We start from the raw sequence: 21,662 nt of genomic DNA, 5'->3' as shown, positions 1-21,662 counted from the left end.
TTTAATACGTCATGAAATTAAAAAAAAAATTTTTTCTCAACATACCCATACATGTGGGGTATCTATGGATAGGTCTTCAAAAATGATATTAAGGTTTCTAATATCATTTTTTTCTAAACTGAATAGTTTGCGCGAGAGAACCTCCCAAAGTAAAAAAAAGTGTGTCCCCCCCCCCCGTAACTTCTAAAATAACAGAATGAAAAATCTAAAAAAAATATATGATATACATTGCCATGTAAACTTCCACCGAAAATTGGTTTGAACGAGATCTAGTAAGTAGTTTTTTTTTAATACGTCATGAAATTAAAAAAAAAATTTTTTTTTCAACATACCCATACATGTGGGGTATCTATGGATAGGTCTTCAAAAATGATATTAAGGTTTCTAATATCATTTTTTTCTAAACTGAATAGTTTGCGCGAGAGAACCTCCCAAATTAAAAAAAAGTGTGTCCCCCCCCCTGTAACTTCTAAAATAACAGAATGAAAAATCTAAAAAAAATATATGATATACATTACGATGCAAACTTCTAACGAAAATTGTTTTGAACGAGATCTAGTGAGTAGTTTTTTTTAATACGTCATAAAATTAAAAAAAAAAATTTTTTTTCGTCAAACCCATACGTGTGGGGTATCTATGGATAGGTCTTCAAAAATGATATTTAGGTTCCTAATATAATTTTTTTCTAAAGTGAATAGTTTGCGCGAGAGACACTACCAAAGTGGTAAAATGTGTGTCCAAAGTGGTAAAATGTTGAACGAGATCTATAGTTTAAGTAGTTTTTTTTAATACGTCATAAAGGAACCCTTCATGGGCGAGTCCGACTCGCACTTGGCCGCTTTTTTGATACTGACATCTCCAATCCATATCTTAGTTTTAGCAAATGTTTAACTTATCTTAAAGTTCGAATCGGACCGAAAGTGACAAACGTTTTATCAGCGACTTTTTAAAATAGTTTGTGTTTTGATTTTTAGTGCAATAGTTTATTCTTAGACGCAAATTGCAAATGTTGTTATATTTAGATCGTGATAAGCAACGTCGATTACAATGATGATGGCGTTCACTGAAGATAATATTTAATTTGTATGAAAAATAGGAAATCTAAGATATACATCATATTTTTTTAAAGTTATTGAACAAAAGTGACATCGTTTGATGAGTACAATTTATGTACAATTGATGCTGTCAATTATTTACTCTAGTGTTGGTAGGGACTCGTGACTTTTGAGTCCAAATTTGAAAAAATCTACTCTTATTGACGATACTCTTCGTTTAAAAAACTTTCGAGTTTTCTAAGACGACCAGTTTGGCCTAGTGGGTAGTGACCCTGCCTACGAAGCCGATGGTTCCGGGTTCAAATCCTGGTAAGGGCATTTATTCGTGTGATGAGCATGGATATTTGTTCCTGAGTCATGGGTGTTTTCTATGTATTTAAGCATTTATAAATATTTATATATTATATGTATATATCGTTGTCTAAGTAACCTCAACACAAGCCTTATTGAGCTTACTGTGGGACTTAGTCAATGTAATAATGTCCTATAGGATTTATTTATTTATTTATTCTAAGTCCCAAATCGAGTCCTTTATTGAGTCTTTTATAACACACAACTCAAAAGGATTGGAGTCTCTAAATAAATAAAAAACTCATGTCTGCTCTTTAACAAGTTGAAAAGAACTCAAGAATTTAGCATACCTACGACCAAATGACCCTTTCGGTACGTTAAGAACTCAAGAATTTCGCATACCTACGACCAAATTACCCTTTCGGTACGTTAAGAACTCAAGAAGTTCGCATACCTACGACTGAATTACCCTTTCGGTACGTTAAGAATTCAAGAAGTTCGCATCCCTACGACTGAATCACCCTTTCGGTACGTTAAGAACTCAAGAAGTTCGCCTACCTACGACTGAATTACCCTTTCGGTACGTTAAGAACACAAGAAGTTCGCATACTTACGACTAAATCTCTTTACGGTACGTTTCGGTACGATAAGAGTTTTTTTTAATATACTACGTGGGTGGCAAACAAACATACGGCCCGCCTGATGGTAAGCAGTCTCCGTAGCCTATGTACGCCTGCAACTCCAGAGGACTTACATGCGCGTTGCCGACCCATAACCCGCCCCCCCTCATTGAGCACAGGCAACCTTACTCGCCAGCAGGAACACAATACCGTGAGTAGGGTCTAGTGTTATTTGGCTGCGGTTTTCTGTAAAGTGGAGGCACGGTACTTCCCCTGTTGGGCTCTGCTCTAGATCTGGAATGACATCCGCTGTGATGTGCCCTAACACACAAAGCGAGATGACATTCACAATGCCCATACCTCTCTTTTGGACGTAGAGTAAGGACATACCCGGGTCAAAGGTGTGAGTTTCAAGTGACTTTTCATAGTACCCTCAAGTATTATACGATTTGAATAATTCATTACGATACCACTCGTCTTACGTCGTGGTTTGCTGAATATTTATGTTATTAAAAGCAAAAGACCATCGAACCGCGTACTTTACGAAATCCGACTTTATTTACTTTGCATTAAATTTGATTTTCGGATGGGTTGAACTTGAAATTTAATTTTGCAAAATTGAGAATATTTAATTGTATTATTCCTTTATAATTTTATATCGAAATGTTAATCGATGTGGAAATGATTCGTTTATTACTGTATATAATATATACACCGTGGATCCATTAAACTCAACATATCGTCGTTGCGCTTACCAGATCTGATATGTGCGTGATTTTAATTAAATGAATTAATACCTTATGTGTTTTTTTGCTAGGTAATTTGTCAATCAAAAATCGAGCACATATCAGCTTTGGAAAGCGCAACGACGATATTCTAAATGTGTATTCTTGACCGCATCTAGCGACTAAAATGTTATACTAAGTTTCCTGAAATTGATTTTGTTTTAGACTCTTATAAATTAGTGGAAAAAGCCTTTTTAGCTGTGCCGTGCCACTATGTGACTTGGTTTAGACATACCTACTGACAGACATTAAAGTTTTAAAGTAAACCTGCCATTTTTGTCTGTAAATAAATAAAAAACTTTACTTATTCGTTGTAATGATTTGTTTTCACCAAGGTGTAAAAATAAATAACATGTCGTGAGTAGAAAACGCAAAAAATAAAAATAAAAATTTTTCTTGGTGAATTTGGCCAAAAGTAATGTAACATTTTTTGCGCCTGTGACCTCAGGAATGCGTGGTTAAAATCTGTCGGGTTTAATTGACCCACTGTGTATAATAAAATGTATACTGATTGATTATACGAAGCGCTGGAGGCCTAGCGGTAAGAGCGTGCGACTTGCAATCCGCGGTGGTTGCGGGTTCAAACCCCGGCTCGTACCAATGAATTTTTCGGAACTTATGTACGAAATTTTTTTTTTATACTACGTCGGTGGCAAACAAGCATACGGCCCGCCTGATGGTAAGCAGTCTCCGTAGCCTATGTACGCCTGCAACTCCAGAGGAGTTACATGCGCGTTGTCGACCCTAAACCCGCCCCCCCCTCGTTGAGCTCGTGACAAATGTCATTTGATATTTACCAATCGCTTTTCTGTGAAGGAAAACATCGTGAGGAAACCGGACTAATCCCAATAAGGCCTAGTTCTTCTGGGTTGGAAGGTCAGATGGCAGTCGCTTTCGTAAAAACTGGTGTGTACGTCAATTCTTTGGATTAGTTGCCAAGCGGACCCCAGGCTCCCATGAGCCGTGGCAATGTTCCGGGACAACGCTAGGAAGAAGAAGAAGAGCAGAAAACGCAAAAAAGAAAAAAAAATTTTTTTGGCGTATTGACCATAACGAATGTACGATTTTTTGCTCCGACCTCAGGAATGCGTGGTTAAAATATGTCAGGCTTAATTGACCCACTGTGTATAATACATATTAATACTGATTGATTTTAGAAGAGGTATAAAGACAAAAATGTTGCTCCGAGTTTAACAATTGAAATACATGGCGCTAAAGTCGAACCGAAATAAGTTAGTAAACGTCAAACTTCTATGAGATTATGACGCTTACTTGCTTGCTCGGTCTGGGCTATCAAAATCGCTGCTAACTTATCCTGGTCTGACTATATATGTTTTGTGGTAACAGAAGTTATGGAAAACTATATAATAGACTAATTCTATGCGAGTTCATACACTTGACAGTTCCGTTTAGTCACAGAATATATAATAGTAATATCGTATAGAAGTGGCACTACCTACAAAACCGAAGCTTGACAGCGACACGAATTATGCTGTCTCTTTCTAATGTATGGAACTATCTTTTTCGGTCATTTAGGGTGTCAAAATTCAAGTCATTATCTTATCTGTAGTCTTGCATGTTTAGGGAGGTCAAGTTGTGCCAACCCTAATAATTGCTCAGAGTCGAATGGAGCCGGGAAAAGCCGAAAGGAGGAGTGTCGCCCCACTGGTTTAGTGACGAATGTCTTAACACAAACTAAACATAATCAATGTGTCAATAGGCCCCAATGTGAAGGGCAGCCATTCTTATCCCGCAGCCACACTTACCCGTATTGACCTTAATTAATGAGCACACGCCCCATGTTAAGGACAAAATGGTACTAATAGCTGCTACTAAGGGGGCGTCCATTAATCGCGTCATACGTTTTTGGCTTGTTTTAGACCCCCCCCTCCCCCATGGTGATCTTTGGTGATATTTTCAGGACCCCCCCCCCCCCCCCCATCCAATATGACGTGTATTATTTTCGATAACTAAAGAACAGTTTTCTAACAAATGAACCTAAGTACACGTGAAGGATAATAAGGGCGGAAAACTATTATTTTTATTTTATTGACTGTAATACAGTATAGCACAGATGAAAAAAAAAAATACACGTGATACGTGTCCATACCCCCCCGTCCCCTGTGGTGTTCATTGGTGATTTTTTGCTGACCCCCTCCCCCCCCCTATACAATATGACGCGATTAATGGACGCCCCCTAACGAACAACTCGCATTGTACTAATCTACTGAAACAGATTAGAACAGACCATCTAGTCTTCTAAAACGTTTTAATTGTTCAGTAAGAGGTAATAAACATCCCCGCGGGGGCAAAAACAAGCCAATCAAAGAACACATGTAAGAGAATGTCTGTTTTGTATAAACGGAATATTCTGCCTACATATCTGACATGAAGTTTTCGTTGGAAAAGGTAAAAAAAAACTCGTATTTTACCATGTGAACGCGCTTACCTATGACTGAACATGTCACCTTATAAGTCACCAATGTTATATTTTTTTATAATACCTATAAAAGTATTTTACTTCGATTTTCGTAAAACTTGATTACCTGAAACACCAGAGGTTGTAAGTGCCTTGCCGGCATTTACGATACGCTCTTTTCTTGAAGGTTTGAAGATCGTATCGGTTCAGAAATACCGCAGGCGACAGTTCATTCCACAGTTTAGCTGTGCGAGGCAGAAAGTTCCTGGAGACATAGTTGAGGACTGCCAACCATCTAAGTGGTGAGGATGGAAATGTTGTCGCGTAGGGCGACATACATCCATATTGTGTGTCAGTGACAGTTGCGTTTCCTTCACTACGGAGCGTTAACGATTGGCATGTTGTCTACGGGGCTAGTTCGGTATCGTAATCGCTCGCCTTATTAATTTTGTTTGTATTTCCTATCATTCTTTATTCGTCTTTCTTTTGTCTGATTCGGTCTTTATCGTCATTTTCTTTTCTCATATTCTGTGACTTGTCTGTCAATATATTTACTTGCTAATTCTTAAGGCTTGTTATAGCAAAAAAAAAGGGGACGGTAAGTTTTATAGATAACTGCCAGATTAATCAAGTCTCATTTGAGACTACGTCAGCCTAAATCGAGTGTTTTATCTGTTGTTATGTAAGCTGTAGACTCTGTAGATTCAGTGCTGGCGATTTGTCAGTGTGGCATGTCACGTATTAATCAAAGGGTTAGGTTAATTCCAAGCCAGGCACATCGGATTTCTAAATCAAACCTTTTGTAACAAGTGTCCTATCTGTCGTAATGTAAGCTGTAGAGGCCACTCTCCCGGCGATTTGTCAGTGTGGCATGTCGCGTATTAATCAAAGGGTTAGGTTCATTCCAAGCTACGAACATCGGATTTCGCGCAGGTGCTGCTAATTTATCAAGTACACTGAAGATCATTCCAAATGGGGTATTTTATATGAACGTTCTAATAAAAAGTGTCCCATTTTCTTTGCACCTGAGTTTAGTATTAAAGAGGAGAATACAGATTTACAATGTTAGTTAAAGATCAAATCGTTTTGTGATTGTATTAATAATAATAATAATAATTCAGCCTATATACGTCCCACTGCTGGGCACAGGCCTCCTCTCATGCGCGAGAGGGCTCGGGCTATAGTCCCCACGCTAGCCCAATGCGGATTGGGGACTTCACATACACCGTGATTGTGATAACAAGCGTAAAATGGACGTATATAGGAAGTGTTCTGCACTTCGCTTCGGTGTGTAAGCGAGATAGCGCTATGCACGTATATAGCGATATCCCGCTCACATACCGGAGTGAGCGAAACGTTCATGGCTCCTCTATACGATGGCCCAGCGCTGGACCAGCGAAATGGTCATATGGCGATGGTGGAGAGCACGCACTATGGAATGGGCCACGTATGGGCATACTCACCATAGCTGGCCCACTACCTTTGATGTGCGGACGAAACCGACACCGAGGCCATCCCATCGCCATCCCGCCGCGCCAATAGCCATCCGACACCACTACCCTCTCCACACGCTGGCCCATCTTAGTGGGCCACTATGATAGCCAGTGATCGGAACTATGGGAGTAAAACTTTAACAAAACTTATCAAGCGGACGTAAAAAGAGTGCTTATAGCCTTAAACATATTCGAATATCTAAAAATGTAAATATTTTTATGGCTTTAAGTAATATACTATTCCTATCCCTATGGACATGAATATTTTTAGGGCTGTATGCACTATTTTATGTCCGCTTAACAAGATTTGTTAAAGTTTTACTCCCATAGTTCCGATCACGGGACAAAGTTCACAGGATCTTTAGTTAAATCATATTTATTTATGTCAATGTATTCTCCATGATTTAAATCAACATATTGATCTATAATTTTTTTGTATTCAGTGAAAAGAGCTTGATTTTTTGGCATGTGTAACCTCTTTTCTAGATTAAGAAACCTATTGAGTGCTAAGTGAAAAGATTTTTGATAGCCCAACGTGTAGAAGAGCCATCACCAGCAAATAAAAGTTCACAAAAAACTCCACGATTAATAAAATGTAAAAAAACATATTGACGAACAGCCTCGTACTAAAAGTCCACTTTAACGGACTCCCAGTAATTATTTGTCAGTTGAAAGCTTTAGTTACCGCAAGAAAACGCCGACAAAACGTCCACTTTTCATGAACTAATTACTAGAACGAGTTTTTCCTTATTTGACCGACTGCATAGATTGCGCATGCTAGATGGAACATTTAAAACTAGTCACTTGAGTACAAAACAACACACGCTTGAGTATAAATCATAATCAAAGTCAAGAAATTCTTACCGGCCGTGCGGTGACTGCACTATGTGGGTTTATCATGTTATTAATGTGAGAATGTCCGTCCAGGCCTCCAGTAATATTTATTAATTATATTTAATGACATTTCGTAAATGATGTGGAAGAAAAATATTTCATATACCCTTCTCCAATTCAACTACGTCTTTTTATTTCACGCATATTTTTCTTTTTATTCCTGTAGGCATATGTACAAAAAGTCTATTTGATACTCATTTTAACCATATAACAAATAATAGAGTAGAGTATTATAGGTATCAACCTGTCTACAAAAAAGGGCAGAATAAATGGAGTAGAAAGCGGGGAAGCTCACTGTCATAGGTAACACTTAAGGTGACATTCAGATATCCACTTCAGTTGCATTTCATTGCGACATTACTAGAGTCTGGCTAACCAAATATTGTTGACAGAAATTTCCTTGTTGTATCTTGTCTATGATTTAAAAAAAAGCTAAGTCTGTTGTCAATTTATGTCATTAAATTGTTCGCGGTTTATACGGGGTTTATTTCAGTTTATTTTAAATAATATTAATAATGACTATACCGAGTGAGGTCCGCAAACTATTATTTAACTTCGTAAATAATTACGACAATGTGCGAAGTCGACGTGAAGCGTTGTATAACGAAAGACTGCAATGTTTACAAGTCGTAAACAATTGAGTAGGTTGGTGCTCTATTAATATTTTGATACATTAAGTACTCGTTCTAACATTTGCCTATAACTTTGATTAAGTACGTGAATTTCTTAATACCTGAATCTCATGAACAGGACAAGTGTGTAAAGAAACGGATAAACTAGAAATTCTGGAAAATATCAATAAAATCAAAACATTGGAACGTAACGAGTTACAGAAAACCAATATTTAGAAGAAATCTGTGGAGTGACTGGTCAGTAGTAATTTGATATAAAAGTATAAAATATATAAAAATATCTTGGTGAAACATGTCTATACATATATGTATTTGTATTTTACATAGTGCACGTCAACGTATTTTTAACTCTATATCAAATAACTTCTAGTATCAAAACTATAATTCCTACTACACAAAGTGTGACCAGCCCAAGATTTTTTGAATTTCCCGCCAAAAATGTGTGTAATATTTCAATAGCCAGACTATTATATAAACGTATTTGTATTTGTACATTACTACGGCGGCGTCAGTGGCGTCACCGCTGTTATTTCCTTGATAAAATTAGTGACGATTATTGCCGCGATTATCATCTCCGCAGCAGTAGTGCAGCTGCGGTTTGTTTGGTTTAGTTTCTTATGTTTTTTTTAAATACTACGTCGGTGGCAAACAAGTATACGGCCTGCCTGATGGTAAGCAGTCTCCGTAGCCTATGTACACCTGCAACTCCAGAGGAGTTACATGCGCGTTGCCGACCCTAACCCCACCCCCCTCGTTGAGCTCTGGCAACCTTACTCACCGGCAGGAACACAACACTATGAGTAGGGTCAAGTGTTATTTGGCTGCTTATGTGTTTATAACGCAGAATCTACAGGAAGTAATCTACGACCTGCCTCTCCTGCCTTATTCTTGACGAATCCAATTTATTTTATTTGGCAAAAATGGGGGCGTATTGTGGATTTTGTAAGTCGTTTCACCGGGCCGTATTATAACTTTTATATGTGCTTTTTACGGCTTTGGGTTCTATTATAATGACGTTTCAGGTCGAGTTTGGCAACAAAATATTTTTTTTGGGGTTGTTGGATTTAATTACATCTAGACCCTACTCATAGTGTTGTGTTCCTGCCGGTGAGTCAGGTTGCCAGAGCTCAATGAGGGGCTTTAGGGTCGGCAACGCGCATGTAACTCCTCTGGAGTTGCAGGCGTACATAGGCTACGGAGACTGCTTACCATCAGGCGAGCCGTATGCTTGTTTGCCACCTACGTAGTATAAAAAAAAAGGACTAATATTATTTTTTTCGCGATTTCGGCATTGGTCCAATAATAAAAGTTGTTCAGTATGACCTGTAAAGTCGTTTCGTAGAGTATGAACGGTGGTTAAAATTTCACCTATATTGACTGACCTGGCTTGATGCAGGACATGCCGCAGGCGCCGTCGCACAGGCATTTCTTCTTCTTGCTCTTGCAGTCTTCGTCGGACGAGCACTTGCGTAGACATTTTTGACGCTGCGAACAAATAGGACAGTTAAAGTAAGGACCAAGGCTCCGAACCGGTTTATAAACGAACGGTTTCTAGCTTTTCGGTTTTCCTCGAAACTTTTATAAGAACGCGAACATTTTAAATACTTCATTGTAACCTAAGAAACCGGTTTTTCGACGAACGTTTAGATGGCCGGTCGGCTTGGTGGTGTGCCACGTAAACATAGACACATGAATAAACCGGTTTTTATTGCTCTAAACCGGATAATTTCTACCTAACCTCTTAAAAACCGGTTTAAAAATAACGGTTTCTCGAGCGAAACCTATATTAAAAGGTTTTGCGCCAAGTACATGATAACTGTTTGGAAATTTAACCGGTTTCCGAGCCTTGGTAAGGACTAAGGAAGGATTTCCTATCTCAATCGCACACACATAATTATTATATTGCCATCCTACCCACACAGTGGCATTGGTCGCCGGCATCATAGGCGGGAGTAGACAGCATTGCCGCAAGCCGCAATAAATTCACATATATCTAAGTACAGGCCTTACGGGCAATAAGAAAGGGGCCAGTACAGCGGTGTCACGCACACGAATTCGAGCCAATCGTGCAGCCTAACGCCACAACGTGATTGGTAGACGAGTACACATCACGCGCGCGATTGGTCGCAACTAGTTGCGTTAGACTGCACGATTGGCTCGAAATCGTGAGTGACACCAATGAACTAGCACCATTCTTAGTGCCCGTAAGGCTCGTCCTTAGATATATGCAGTAATATAATTACGTGTGCGTTAGAGCACGTTAGAGATAAAAAAACGGCGGGTGAATTTATGGGATTCTTCGTGCGTACCGTCTTTACTTTATAGTCCTATATTATCTTCCGCGATTTGAATAAGGTCAATGTGGAAAAGACATATGCCGGTGTCTATGTTTACGTGGCATACCACTAGGCCGGCCGGCCATTTCGTTACTCGTCAAATTAACCGGTTTTTTATAGCTTACAATAAAGTTCTTAAAACGTTCGCGTTCTTATAATAGTTCGGTTTGAAGACTGGTCTGGCCTAGTGGGTATAGTGACCCTGCCTATGAAGCTGATGGTCCCGGGTTCAAATCCTGGTAAGGGCATTTATTCGTGTGATGAGCATGAATATTTATTCCTGAGTCACGGATGTTTTCTATGTATTTAAGTTATTATAAATATGTATATATTATATATATCATTGTCTAAGTACCCGCAACACAAGCCGTATTGAGCTTACCGTAGGACTTAGTCAATTTTTGTAATAATGCAATATAATATTTATTTATTGATTCGGTCCACCGAAATAAACCGGTATTTACCGGTATTTTATAAACCGGTTCCCAGCCTTGGTAGTCAGTGCAACTAACTCTAAGCTAACCTAAGGCATTGCCTGAGCCAGTTTCCGAGTACTTAGCCCAACCAATCTAGCTTCCAGTGTTTCTCTTCAGACCTAGCTTAGTTTCAAGAGGCTTATCTCTAAACCACTGAATTGATAATTGTGCTGAATAGAGGGATTAATATCTGTCAAACGTAGATTAATTACTAACTTTAACTACACACACATATTACAAACCCTCTAGGAGATGATATGAATAAATAAATAATATGTAGTTATTTGTTGTTTGTATGGGGGTAAAGTTGTTGTTTAACTGCTCGTGCTAATATTGATACCCGAGCAAGCGAAAGATTCCAAAATTAAACCACGAGGGTTTCAAGGCACGCGGGCTAAACATTGCCTCCGAGTGAAACACAAACATTTTCACCACACCAACGCGAGGAAAATACTAAGTATGCAATACCAAAAAACTCAACCCAAATCAAATCCAAATGAACGTAATAAAAAAATATCATTCATAACTATTACTTTATATTTTTGACGCGTAACTATCTACGTACCAGTAATGTGGCTTGTTCCTCGTCCCTGGGACACTGCGCCGACGGCGAGTTCCGCGGGTTCTTGTAGATGCGGCCGTCGTCCGCCGACGACGGCGTCGTGTCGTCCTCGTCCTCGTCGTCGTCGGCCGTCGTCGGCGACGGCAGCGCCGACGCTGCAAACAGATTACTGGTGAATAGAGATTCACTTAGATGATCAACCAGCTTTTATTTTATGTAAGATTAAACCATGATCACCTCGGGATCAAAATCACCTCGAACAGGTCGCGTATTTTTTGCATGTTTTTTATAACATTTTTCTGAATATGACATAGAATTATGCAAAACTGACAGCAAATTGCGCTTAACTATAATGTAATTCAGCATTAAATAAGTTATCAACCCATATATATGAATAAAGAGGGATCATAACATATAGCTTTTACTCAGTCAAGACCTTTTTGACAGAACTTATGACCTGCAGAATCATGATTAAGTTTAAAACAAAGAAGATGTTCTACAGATACAAAGAAGATAGGTGCTACACATGTCTGCTTCATCGATGAAAAGCGGTTCACGTAAAATGTATCAATTTGTACAACACATTTCGAACGTGTTTTACGTTGTAAAACCTGGCTGTAAAATGTTTAGAGCTTTTATATGACACGCTGCACGGCAGTCTATTCATAAATAAAAATGATTGAATTAAAATACGCGTTTCAGGAAATTTTAGCTTTAAATAGATACAAATATTAATAAACTAGCATTGTTATTTTAATGCCTTGTACTTTAATTTGACGAACTTAGATATAAGTTGATATATTATAAATTTTTCCATAATTTGCTATTAATTTATTATTTGACATTGTGAATAATTTATTAGGTTATTGATTTCTGCTGACTACGGAGTGTGGAATTAAGAGGAGTGACATCTCTTATGGTAGAACTGTTGCAAAAGTGTCCAGCTGTTAACTATAAATAATAGTTCCAAATCTCTCCAGAGTAGCGCTAGAGTAGCTAAGAACATTTTGAACCCGGGACCATCGGCTTCATAGGGAAAGTCATTACCCACTTGGCCAGAGGGGTCGTCAAAGTCATTTTTCTTTTTGTTATTAATTCTCGAGTAATTGTGGAAAATTCTCCGTGACATTAATGCTTGAAATTGATGCCCTAATTCATAAACTATCGAATGACATGTGTGACAGGTAAATGTCCAGATAATGGTACATAAACCAAGTGCAGTCGTGTTAGGCGCCATAAAACTTTGAAGTTATCCATTTTTCAAAAGGTCGAGAGAAAACATAAGCATGGGGGGGGTGATTTGTCGATAAAATTCATTATACGGTCCCGGAAATTGATTCTTTAGCAACTTGCGGTTCAAGTAAATTTGGCGGTACATACTTATGGTAAGAGCTGTCCATTGTTACGTGACACGTTAACTGCTAAAGAATCAATTTCCTCGACTGTACTATAGAAATAGAAATAGAATTTGTTTTATTCATAAACACACAAACAGTAATAGACAGACATAAAAGAGAACATAGTGAGAGTAAAGTGTCACGAAATGGCCTCATCTCAGCATGTTACTGGCGACTTCCAGCGCTGATCTTCCGATGAGACCATCGAGTGCGAAATAATCACGGAAGGTAACAGAAAAACGTGCTTAATGGCTCCACTATACGTGTAGAAACACATTGTATAATATTTGACATAAAAATCCGATCCAATATTTTAAGTTTAATGCATCTGGGAGAATCAACTTTTTAGCGTCACTCGTTGCCATGGTTACGATTAGTTGTCCAGGGGACAAAAGTTCATTGAAATACTGATTTTATGGTACTTAAATGTATCAAACTTGCGTTTTTGTGGTCGTTATAACCAATGTCCATAATGGGCCCCCTACTAAGCATGTTAATAGAACGGCATACAAAGTCTCTTCAAACAAACTGTGCCACTGTTGTCCCTTGGACAACGGGACAGGATAACAAAACATAAAAAGTTGATTCACCCATCTTCATTTTTGCCAATCCACCGTGTTGCGACGAATGAGAATAACATAAAACAGAACCACACTCAAGCGGAACCCCGAGCACAGTTTGTCTCATATACCTACATCTACGCTTGTAGTTGTATAGTTCATGTCATCCACGATGACGTGCAAATTTGTCAAATCTAACCTTTAAAGACACGAAAATACGACTCAAGTCACGAGTCTTCGTGAATGACACTATCTATACATATAATCCTCCAAAATTGTACAAGTGTCTGTCAAAGTTAAGAAGCTCACAACTTGAAGTGTTCAGAATTCGTCGGTCGCGAATAGACAATGGACTCAAACGTACATAACTACAATACAATATAATACAACAATACTCTTGGCATTAAGGCGACGAGCACCTTTTGTATTCGGTTTATATTTAAGATTGTTTCATTGTACCCTTTTCATATTCAGCTAAGCGTGAGCGGGCGAGAAAAAAAAGATACCTCCATTGGCGGTAGACTATGACCAAGGCTCAGAAACCGGTTAAATTTCCAGACCGTTATCGTGTACTTGGCGCAAAACCTTTTAATTTCGGTTTCGCTCGAATAACCGTTATTTTTAAACCAGTTTTTATAAGAACAGTTCTTGTTAAATTAACCGGCTTAGATCAATAACAAACCGGTTTTTTCCTATGTCGGTGCCTAACTGCCTATATTTACGTGGACACCCAGGCCGGTCGGCCGTTGCTGTGGTCGTCGAATAAACCGGTTTATTTATTTATTTAAACACTATTGCACAATAAAAATAAGTACAAATGAGGGACTTGCGTCCCAGTAATAGCGAAACTAGTCGAATGTTGTATATATTAAAAATACGGATAAAACATAATGTACATTTTTTATTTTGCCATTATACATATACTTTATTTACAATAACAATGTACATAATGGATATATGTATACAGAGGATTACTATAACTAGCTGAAATATAAAATAGGCCCTTGACGTATTGTACCAAGGATGCTGGCGGCATTTCCTCGTTGTATCGCAATCAGTGATCTGAATTGGGTGAGCTAAAATACCTATTCTTCGCAAGAAGTAGTGTATTATTGCTGGTTCTGGCGATTCAAAGTGTGTTAATGTCCAATCTAACAGGATAAAATAACACAATAACATAAAAAAATTACAATAATTACTTTGTTTTCTTTTTATTGGTAGAGTAGGTGCACAACACTTACAATACATTTTGAATCATAGTTCCACAATGAGAAATTGGTTAAAAATGAGATTTTAAAGTGCGGTAAACTGTTATCATTCAAACACTCTCCCATACAAAGTCCATGTGTTAACCATAAGCTACATCACCAGCCGCAAAAAAAAAAACGAGCGCCAGAACCAGCAATAATATACTACTTTTTGCATAGAATTGGTATTTTAGCTCTCCCATTTCTGATCACTGATCGCAATACTGATACGTCGTGCGAGGAAGCCGCCAGCTCTTCGGTCACCAGTTACGTCAACCAGACGTTTCGCGATTTCTGCAAAAAACTTGTGCGCGCCAGGTCCCCAAGGACCCCAAACATAATTGAAAAATACGGAACCCTCAAAACCTTTAATTTATAATTTCGCCTACGTTCACTAAAAGACTTATTTAAAACTCGCCAAAAAGCCGACAGTTACAATGGAACACGAATTTAATTTATATTCAACCCTTTCACCGCCATAGACGCCTATTGACGTGCACGATTACAATTAATTATCATCCTTCGTGCTTTAAGATAAGGTTTACGATGCCATGTTGCGAGATGAATGTACTTTTATAGGCCCTTTAAATAATAAATAAATATCATTATTAAATAAATAAATAAATAAATATTATAGGACAATATTACACAAATTGACTAAGTCCCACAGTAAGCTCAACAAGGCTTGTGTTGAGGGTACTTAGACAACGATATATATATATTATATAAATATTTATAAATACTTAAATACATAGAAAACACCCATGACTCAGGAACAAATATCCATGCTCATCACACGAATAAATACCCTTACCAGGATTTGAACCCGGGACCATCGGCTTCATAGGCAGGGTCACTACCCACGAGGCCAGACCGGTTGTCATAATCCTTTGTTTGTTAATTTTTAGGGTTCCGTATCCTAAGGGTAAACGTGACCCTATTACTAAGACTCCGCTGACCTTCCGTCTGTCTGTCCGTCTGTCACCAGGCTGTATCTCATGAACCATGATAGTTAGAAAGTTGAAAATTTCACAGATGATGTATTTCTGTTGCCGCTATAACAAAAAATATTATCAGATATTTTCAGTAGTGACTGTACATTGGGCGGCAGAAGGCTAGAAACAGGTCTAAAACGCACTTTCAAAATTTGTATTTTTTTTGCACTAAGGCTAACAATTTTAAAAATTGCATCTAAAAAGTGAAAAGTGGGAAAGTCGCATACGTATCTTTAATTCATACTAAAAGAGTTTTTGACCCATATTCGCCTTGCAAAATTTGTGTAAGGGTTAAAAACACCCGGTAACATAGGCATAGCGTTCAAAGGGTTGAATCCATTTAAAAGCTCAACTCTATAACAAAGACTGAGACTTACAAAGCTTTGCAAAGCTTTTAGAAATCAAATTTCGTACAAAGCTTCTCTAATTGCAAAATGTCTGAAATTACAGGTCTTTCAGAGTACCAAAGTTGAATATCTATGTTGACATATTGCGGTATTTTCGTAAGTTCTAATTACAGTAAGTACCTAAATAGACATATATATATATATATATATATATATATTTAAATCGAATATTATTATTATAATAATAATAAAATAATAATTCAGCCTATATTCGTCCCACTGCTGGGCACAGGCCTCCTCTCATGCGCGAGAGGGCTCGGGCTATAGTCCCCACGCTAGCCCAATGCGGATTGGGGACTTCACATACACCTTTGAATTTCTTCGCAGATGTATGCAGGTTTCCTCACGATGTTTTCCTTCACCGAAAAGCTAGTGGTAAATATCAAATGATATTTCGTACATAAGTTCCGAAACACTCATTGGTACGAGCCAGGATTTGAACCCACAACCTCCGGATTGAAAGTCAGACGTCATATCCACTCGGCCACCACCGCATTATTATTATAATTTAAAAAAAAATACACCGCAAAGAAACTCGCTTTTACGTAAAAAACCGCATCAAAATCGGTCCTTCCGTTTGAGAGCTACGATTCCACAGATAGACACACAAATAGACAGACAGATAGGCGTCAAACATATAACACCACTTGTTTTGCGTCGTATATATGATCAGACACTATCGGAAGCATTTTATCGGATGTCAGATATCGGTCCTACATCCGATATCGGATCGGACAATTTAAAACGCTCTTACAACAACGCCATTAATTACTTTGTACGAAAAAATATGCCATTTGTTTCTTTAAATGTACCTACTTAGCCATAACCCGAAGTTAATGGAGTTTAAGAGGGATTCCTATATAGTTGCGATTTTTCCATACAAACGCTCTCGACTGTTTCCTCCCTGGATTAAAAAAAAATATATTTTAGACACCACGTATCTATATTTAAAAAAAAAAACTATAAAACTAAAACGTTGATGTTAGTAGAACATACCGGGTGTTTCCTGTAACAGGGGCAATAAATTAAACCGTAGGCTGTTTTCCTCAAACTGACCAACATTTGTTTAGCAACTTTTAAAAATAACTTATGTTTTAATTTTTATTACACATTGAAGTTAATTCTAAGACGCAATGTATTGCGAATTTTGTTACGTTTAAAGCGTGACAAGCAACGTTAAACACACTGATGTCAGTTTACATTGAAATTAATATTTAATTTGTATGAAAATTATTAACTAAAGATTTCATAATTTTTAAAAGTTGTTAGTGAAAAGTTATATCTTTTTAGAAGTATAATACATATATGGTTAAATTATTTGCTCGTGTTACAGGAAACAGCCGGAATAATGCTCATTGGATCGAACATGCATTGACATCCAGTGAGTTATAAGAGGGCTATATGGACCCTTTTTAACCTAGAGCAATGATGACAATATCATTAATAACTGTGTCGCTATATTTTGCTTTTTTGGATTATTTTATTTTGAAGAAATTTACAGTGCCTCGAAAATCGCAAACACGGCTCAATTGCGGCTGCAAAAAAAGGCGCAGTATACAAATATAACAACAAATATCCAAAAAATCAAAACATAGCGGTATAGATTTTTTCTTCCTCTTGCGGTTTCCAAAATTTCATAATAATTGGTTGCGTTTTGGAGGAGGAAACAGTCGAGAGCGAAACTTCGATTTTTGAGTTTTTCGCACGCACGCACTCCTACCGCAGCGCGACAGAAACATAGCTTCAAAAATTCGAGATTTGAAAAGTATCTCAGCTAGAAATTGCTCTTAAAAAAAACGGACAGACAGACGGACATGACGAATCTATAAGGGTTCCGTTTTTTGCCATTTGGCTACGGAACCCTAAAACACCGTTAAATTTGCCCTATTTTACCCATCTTAGTATTTAAGTATATACAAAACCTGTTGCCCTACTTTAGCACATCCTGTATAGTCCGTCGCTTCCTTTATGGCCTCATTTAGTTCGGTTGTTACCTTTATGATACATATACAGGGTGTATATAATGTTGAAAGCTTATCATGCCGCTAGGTGCCATTGTGACCTAGAATACACGGTTATGGCTACAGAAGGTTTTGCAGCGGAGCCACTATTTCATAAAACGCTACTCATAAAATATTTGATGAGGATGTGAAGTTTTGTAGCTGATAGGAGCTAAAATACATCCGTATACATATATTTAGAGATTTTGTTTTTATACTACTTAAATAAATCTTTCCGGTGCATGCGACACTAAACTTAAAATACACCAATCCTCAATTGCTACCAATATTATAAAAAACTATTCTCATAACGAATGAAACTCAAATGAGCTTGTTACCAAAATGAACGGTTCTCGATTTGCACTTTCCTCAATATGGGCCAATTCCAAATGGGCTGAAGCTTATAAAACCGGTACACAGAAGGCTCTTTTCCATTGGTGTATTTTGAGTTTAATGTCGCATGCACCGGAAAGAAATAATGTATGTATATTATATATGTGTGTCTTATATTTATAGTGTGTAATTTATGTGATATATCGAGTATATAAGTATATTATATTAGTTTGCTTTTCTTTTTAATTCATTTTTTTTCACTCTCTGCACCAATTATAAGTGTCTCTGTTTAGCCCTATGGTTGACTGGTAGAGTCAAGTCCGCCATTTGTACATTGTTGTATATATTTTGTGCAATAAAGTTTAAATAAATAAATAAATCCATTTTCTTTTAAGTTTAGTATACCTATGTAGTTTATTTTTAAGTTGTAATTTGTTTAATTACGAGGCACATAATAACAAAATAAATGTATTTTCACTTTAAATCTCTATTTCCATTTTTCCTGCTAGTTAATAGTTGTAAATTAACTAGCAGGAAAAATTGGTATAAGAAAAGTAATACTTTTAATTGATCAATATTAGATGAAATGGCGCCTTTCACCCGAGTTCAACACTCCACTTTTCATGTCAATACGAGGAAATTAAAATACGTATACATGTGCATTGAAAACAATCTTAAATAAATTTAAATAAAATGTACTTCAATTAACAATTTAGGTAAAAGTGGAATTGCGAGTTAAATATCAGGAAGGAATTTGTACAACAAATCCATTTAATATCAAATTTTAATTGCTCATCGTAATACAAGCGAAAAAAACGTACTAGGAAAAGAAAATGTTCTAGTGAAGAAACGTATCATTTTTTAGAACAAAAACGACCCACTTTCAGAACATAGGAAATGAAAAAAACACTTACATAATAACGTGCAGCGTTTGAACACTATAAAGGTTTCTTTGTTTTGTTCTGTAGTCTCATTGAATACATAATCACCCAGGGGTAACCAACGCCGGTACATAAATTAAGGCATGAATGGACAGAACCTAGATAGATGGGTTGCCGACTCATGACGTTAAGTCGTGAGAAATGGTTCCAGGCAGCATCTTGACAACCGGGGTAGCCATGATTGGAATTGTTGATGGAAAATGACAATGGAAACTTAGATAATGTATAGAAATTGTTACGTGACTTTACGAGTCGTAGTGTCATCCCAATAAAAAAACCGGTCAAGTGCGAGTTCGTTTTACTCGCGCACCGAGGGTTCCGTACAAACTTTGAATTATCTCTTGTAACTATAAAGGCTATATTATGGGGTCAAAGGGGTTTTGGCCAGGATGGGACACTCTGACAACACCGATTGTCGAATGTGTGGTGAAGAGGAAGAGACAGTAACACACCTAATGTGTGAATGTCACGCCCTCGCCAGACAAAGAATGAAGGACTTTGGAGCAGGCTATCTGGAACCAAAGGAATTCAAAAGGCTACCCATAAGCTCCATCATCCGACACATGGAAATGGTCAAAAAGGCTCTTGAGTAGCTAATGGGTCTTTCCTTAGGGGGCAACTACACAAAAGATCCCTATGGGTCGAACTGTATCCGCAAGGGCCCCCGGAAATTAGAAGATAAGATAAGATAAGAACTATAAAGGCGAAATGCTTTTGATCAGATGTACCTATACTAAGCCTGATTGTGTACTGCGCCATCGTGATCGCAAACGCGGACGTCACGTTTCGCTATCGAATAAATTTAGACTAGGGGTACAGAAATATGGTTCAAACGTGAAACACGGTGTTTGGTCGCCTAAATAGTGTTTAGTTTTTATAAAATGTATTTGTAAGTTAGTCTTTAGTCTATGAGGTATTTGAAATATGAGCTTTGTTGCCTGAATCAATTTTTAAATAAATAATAAACTCTCTGACAAGCGACTGAAATAACCAAACTATGGACTTTCATAGTTAACTATATACTTAATTAACTTGGTCGATAATAATGATGACGACCGGTTTGGCCTAGTGGGTAGTGACCCTGCCTACGAAGCTGATGGTCCCGGGTTCAAATCCTGGTAAGGGCATTTATTCGTGTGATGAGCATGGATATTTGTTCCTGAGTCATGGGTGTTTTCTATGTATTTAAGTATTTATAAATATTTATATATTATATATATCGTTGTCTAAGTACCCTCAACACAAGCCTTATTGAGCTTACTGTGGGACTTAGTCAATTTGTGTAATAACGTCCTATAATATTTATTTATTTATTTATTATTATTATTTAATAAATTGGCCTACCTGGGACTCAGTCCTTAAACTACGTTCAAAAACTTCAAAAGAGAGGTATGGGCAATGTGAATGTCATCTTGCTTTACGTGGTAGGGCAAAGCACAGCGGATGTCATTCCAGATCTAGAGCAGAGCCCAACTGGGGAAGTACCTCCACCTTACAGAAAACCGCAGCCAAATAACACTAGACTTGTGTTCCTGCCGGTGAGTAAGGTTGCCAGAGCTCAACGAGGGTGCGGAGTGTTAGGGTTAGGGGTTAGGGAGTTGCAGGCGTACATAGGCTACGGAGACTGCTTACCATCAGGCGGACCGCATGCTTGTTTGCCACAAACGTAGTATAAATAATAACCGGCCAAGAGCATGTCGGGCCACGCTCAGTGTAGGGTTCCGTAGTTACTCTTCCGTCACAATAAGCTAAACTGGAGCTTAAAGTATAGTAAATTCTTAACCAAGGGATGAAACGGTACCTTTCACCCGAGTTAAACAAATAGGCAAATTTGCATAATCAGTAGGTACCTAATTAAAGTAAGTCTTTTTACTATGAAGGGAAAACTTTTTGCGATAACTCAAAAACAGCTAAATTGATCATGTCCGCTATAGTTTTCATTTAATGTCTTTCTTAAGCTCTACTTCCACGATTTTTTTCATATTTTTTGGACCTATGGTTCAAAAGTTAGAGGGGGGGGGAACACATTTTTTTTTTCTTTCGGAGCGATTATCTCCGAATATATTCACTTTATCAAAAAATGTTTATTGAAAACCCGTATTAGTTTTGAAAGACCTTTTCAACGATACCCCACACTCTAGGGTTGAAGCAAAAAAAAAAAATTCACCCTCACTTTACGTGTAGGGGAGGTACCCTAAAAAAAATTAAATTTTTAGATT

The 21,662-nt window shown here is 37.6% G+C and overlaps 1 protein-coding gene across 2 annotated transcripts in view; it reads right to left on the bottom strand.

Annotated features, from left to right (window-relative positions):
* Nucleotides 1-21,662, bottom strand: part of LOC133530334 (protein lev-9) — a 218,463-nt gene that overhangs the window by 98,188 nt on the left and 98,613 nt on the right. For both annotated transcript variants that reach the window (XM_061868243.1, XM_061868242.1), the window contains exons 2-3: nucleotides 11,567-11,718; nucleotides 9,572-9,674 (exon numbers count right to left, since the gene is read on the bottom strand). In XM_061868243.1, the coding sequence (XP_061724227.1) occupies nucleotides 9,572-9,674; nucleotides 11,567-11,718 (255 nt within the window). The remainder of the gene's footprint in view (nucleotides 1-9,571; nucleotides 9,675-11,566; nucleotides 11,719-21,662) is intronic.

The sequence above is a fragment of the Cydia pomonella genome, chromosome 22 (genome assembly GCF_033807575.1).
Source record: "Cydia pomonella isolate Wapato2018A chromosome 22, ilCydPomo1, whole genome shotgun sequence".
Lineage (NCBI taxonomy): Eukaryota > Metazoa > Arthropoda > Insecta > Lepidoptera > Tortricidae > Cydia > Cydia pomonella.
Note: the sequence above shows the minus strand (reverse complement) of the source record. Positions and strands in the feature narration are given on the sequence as shown.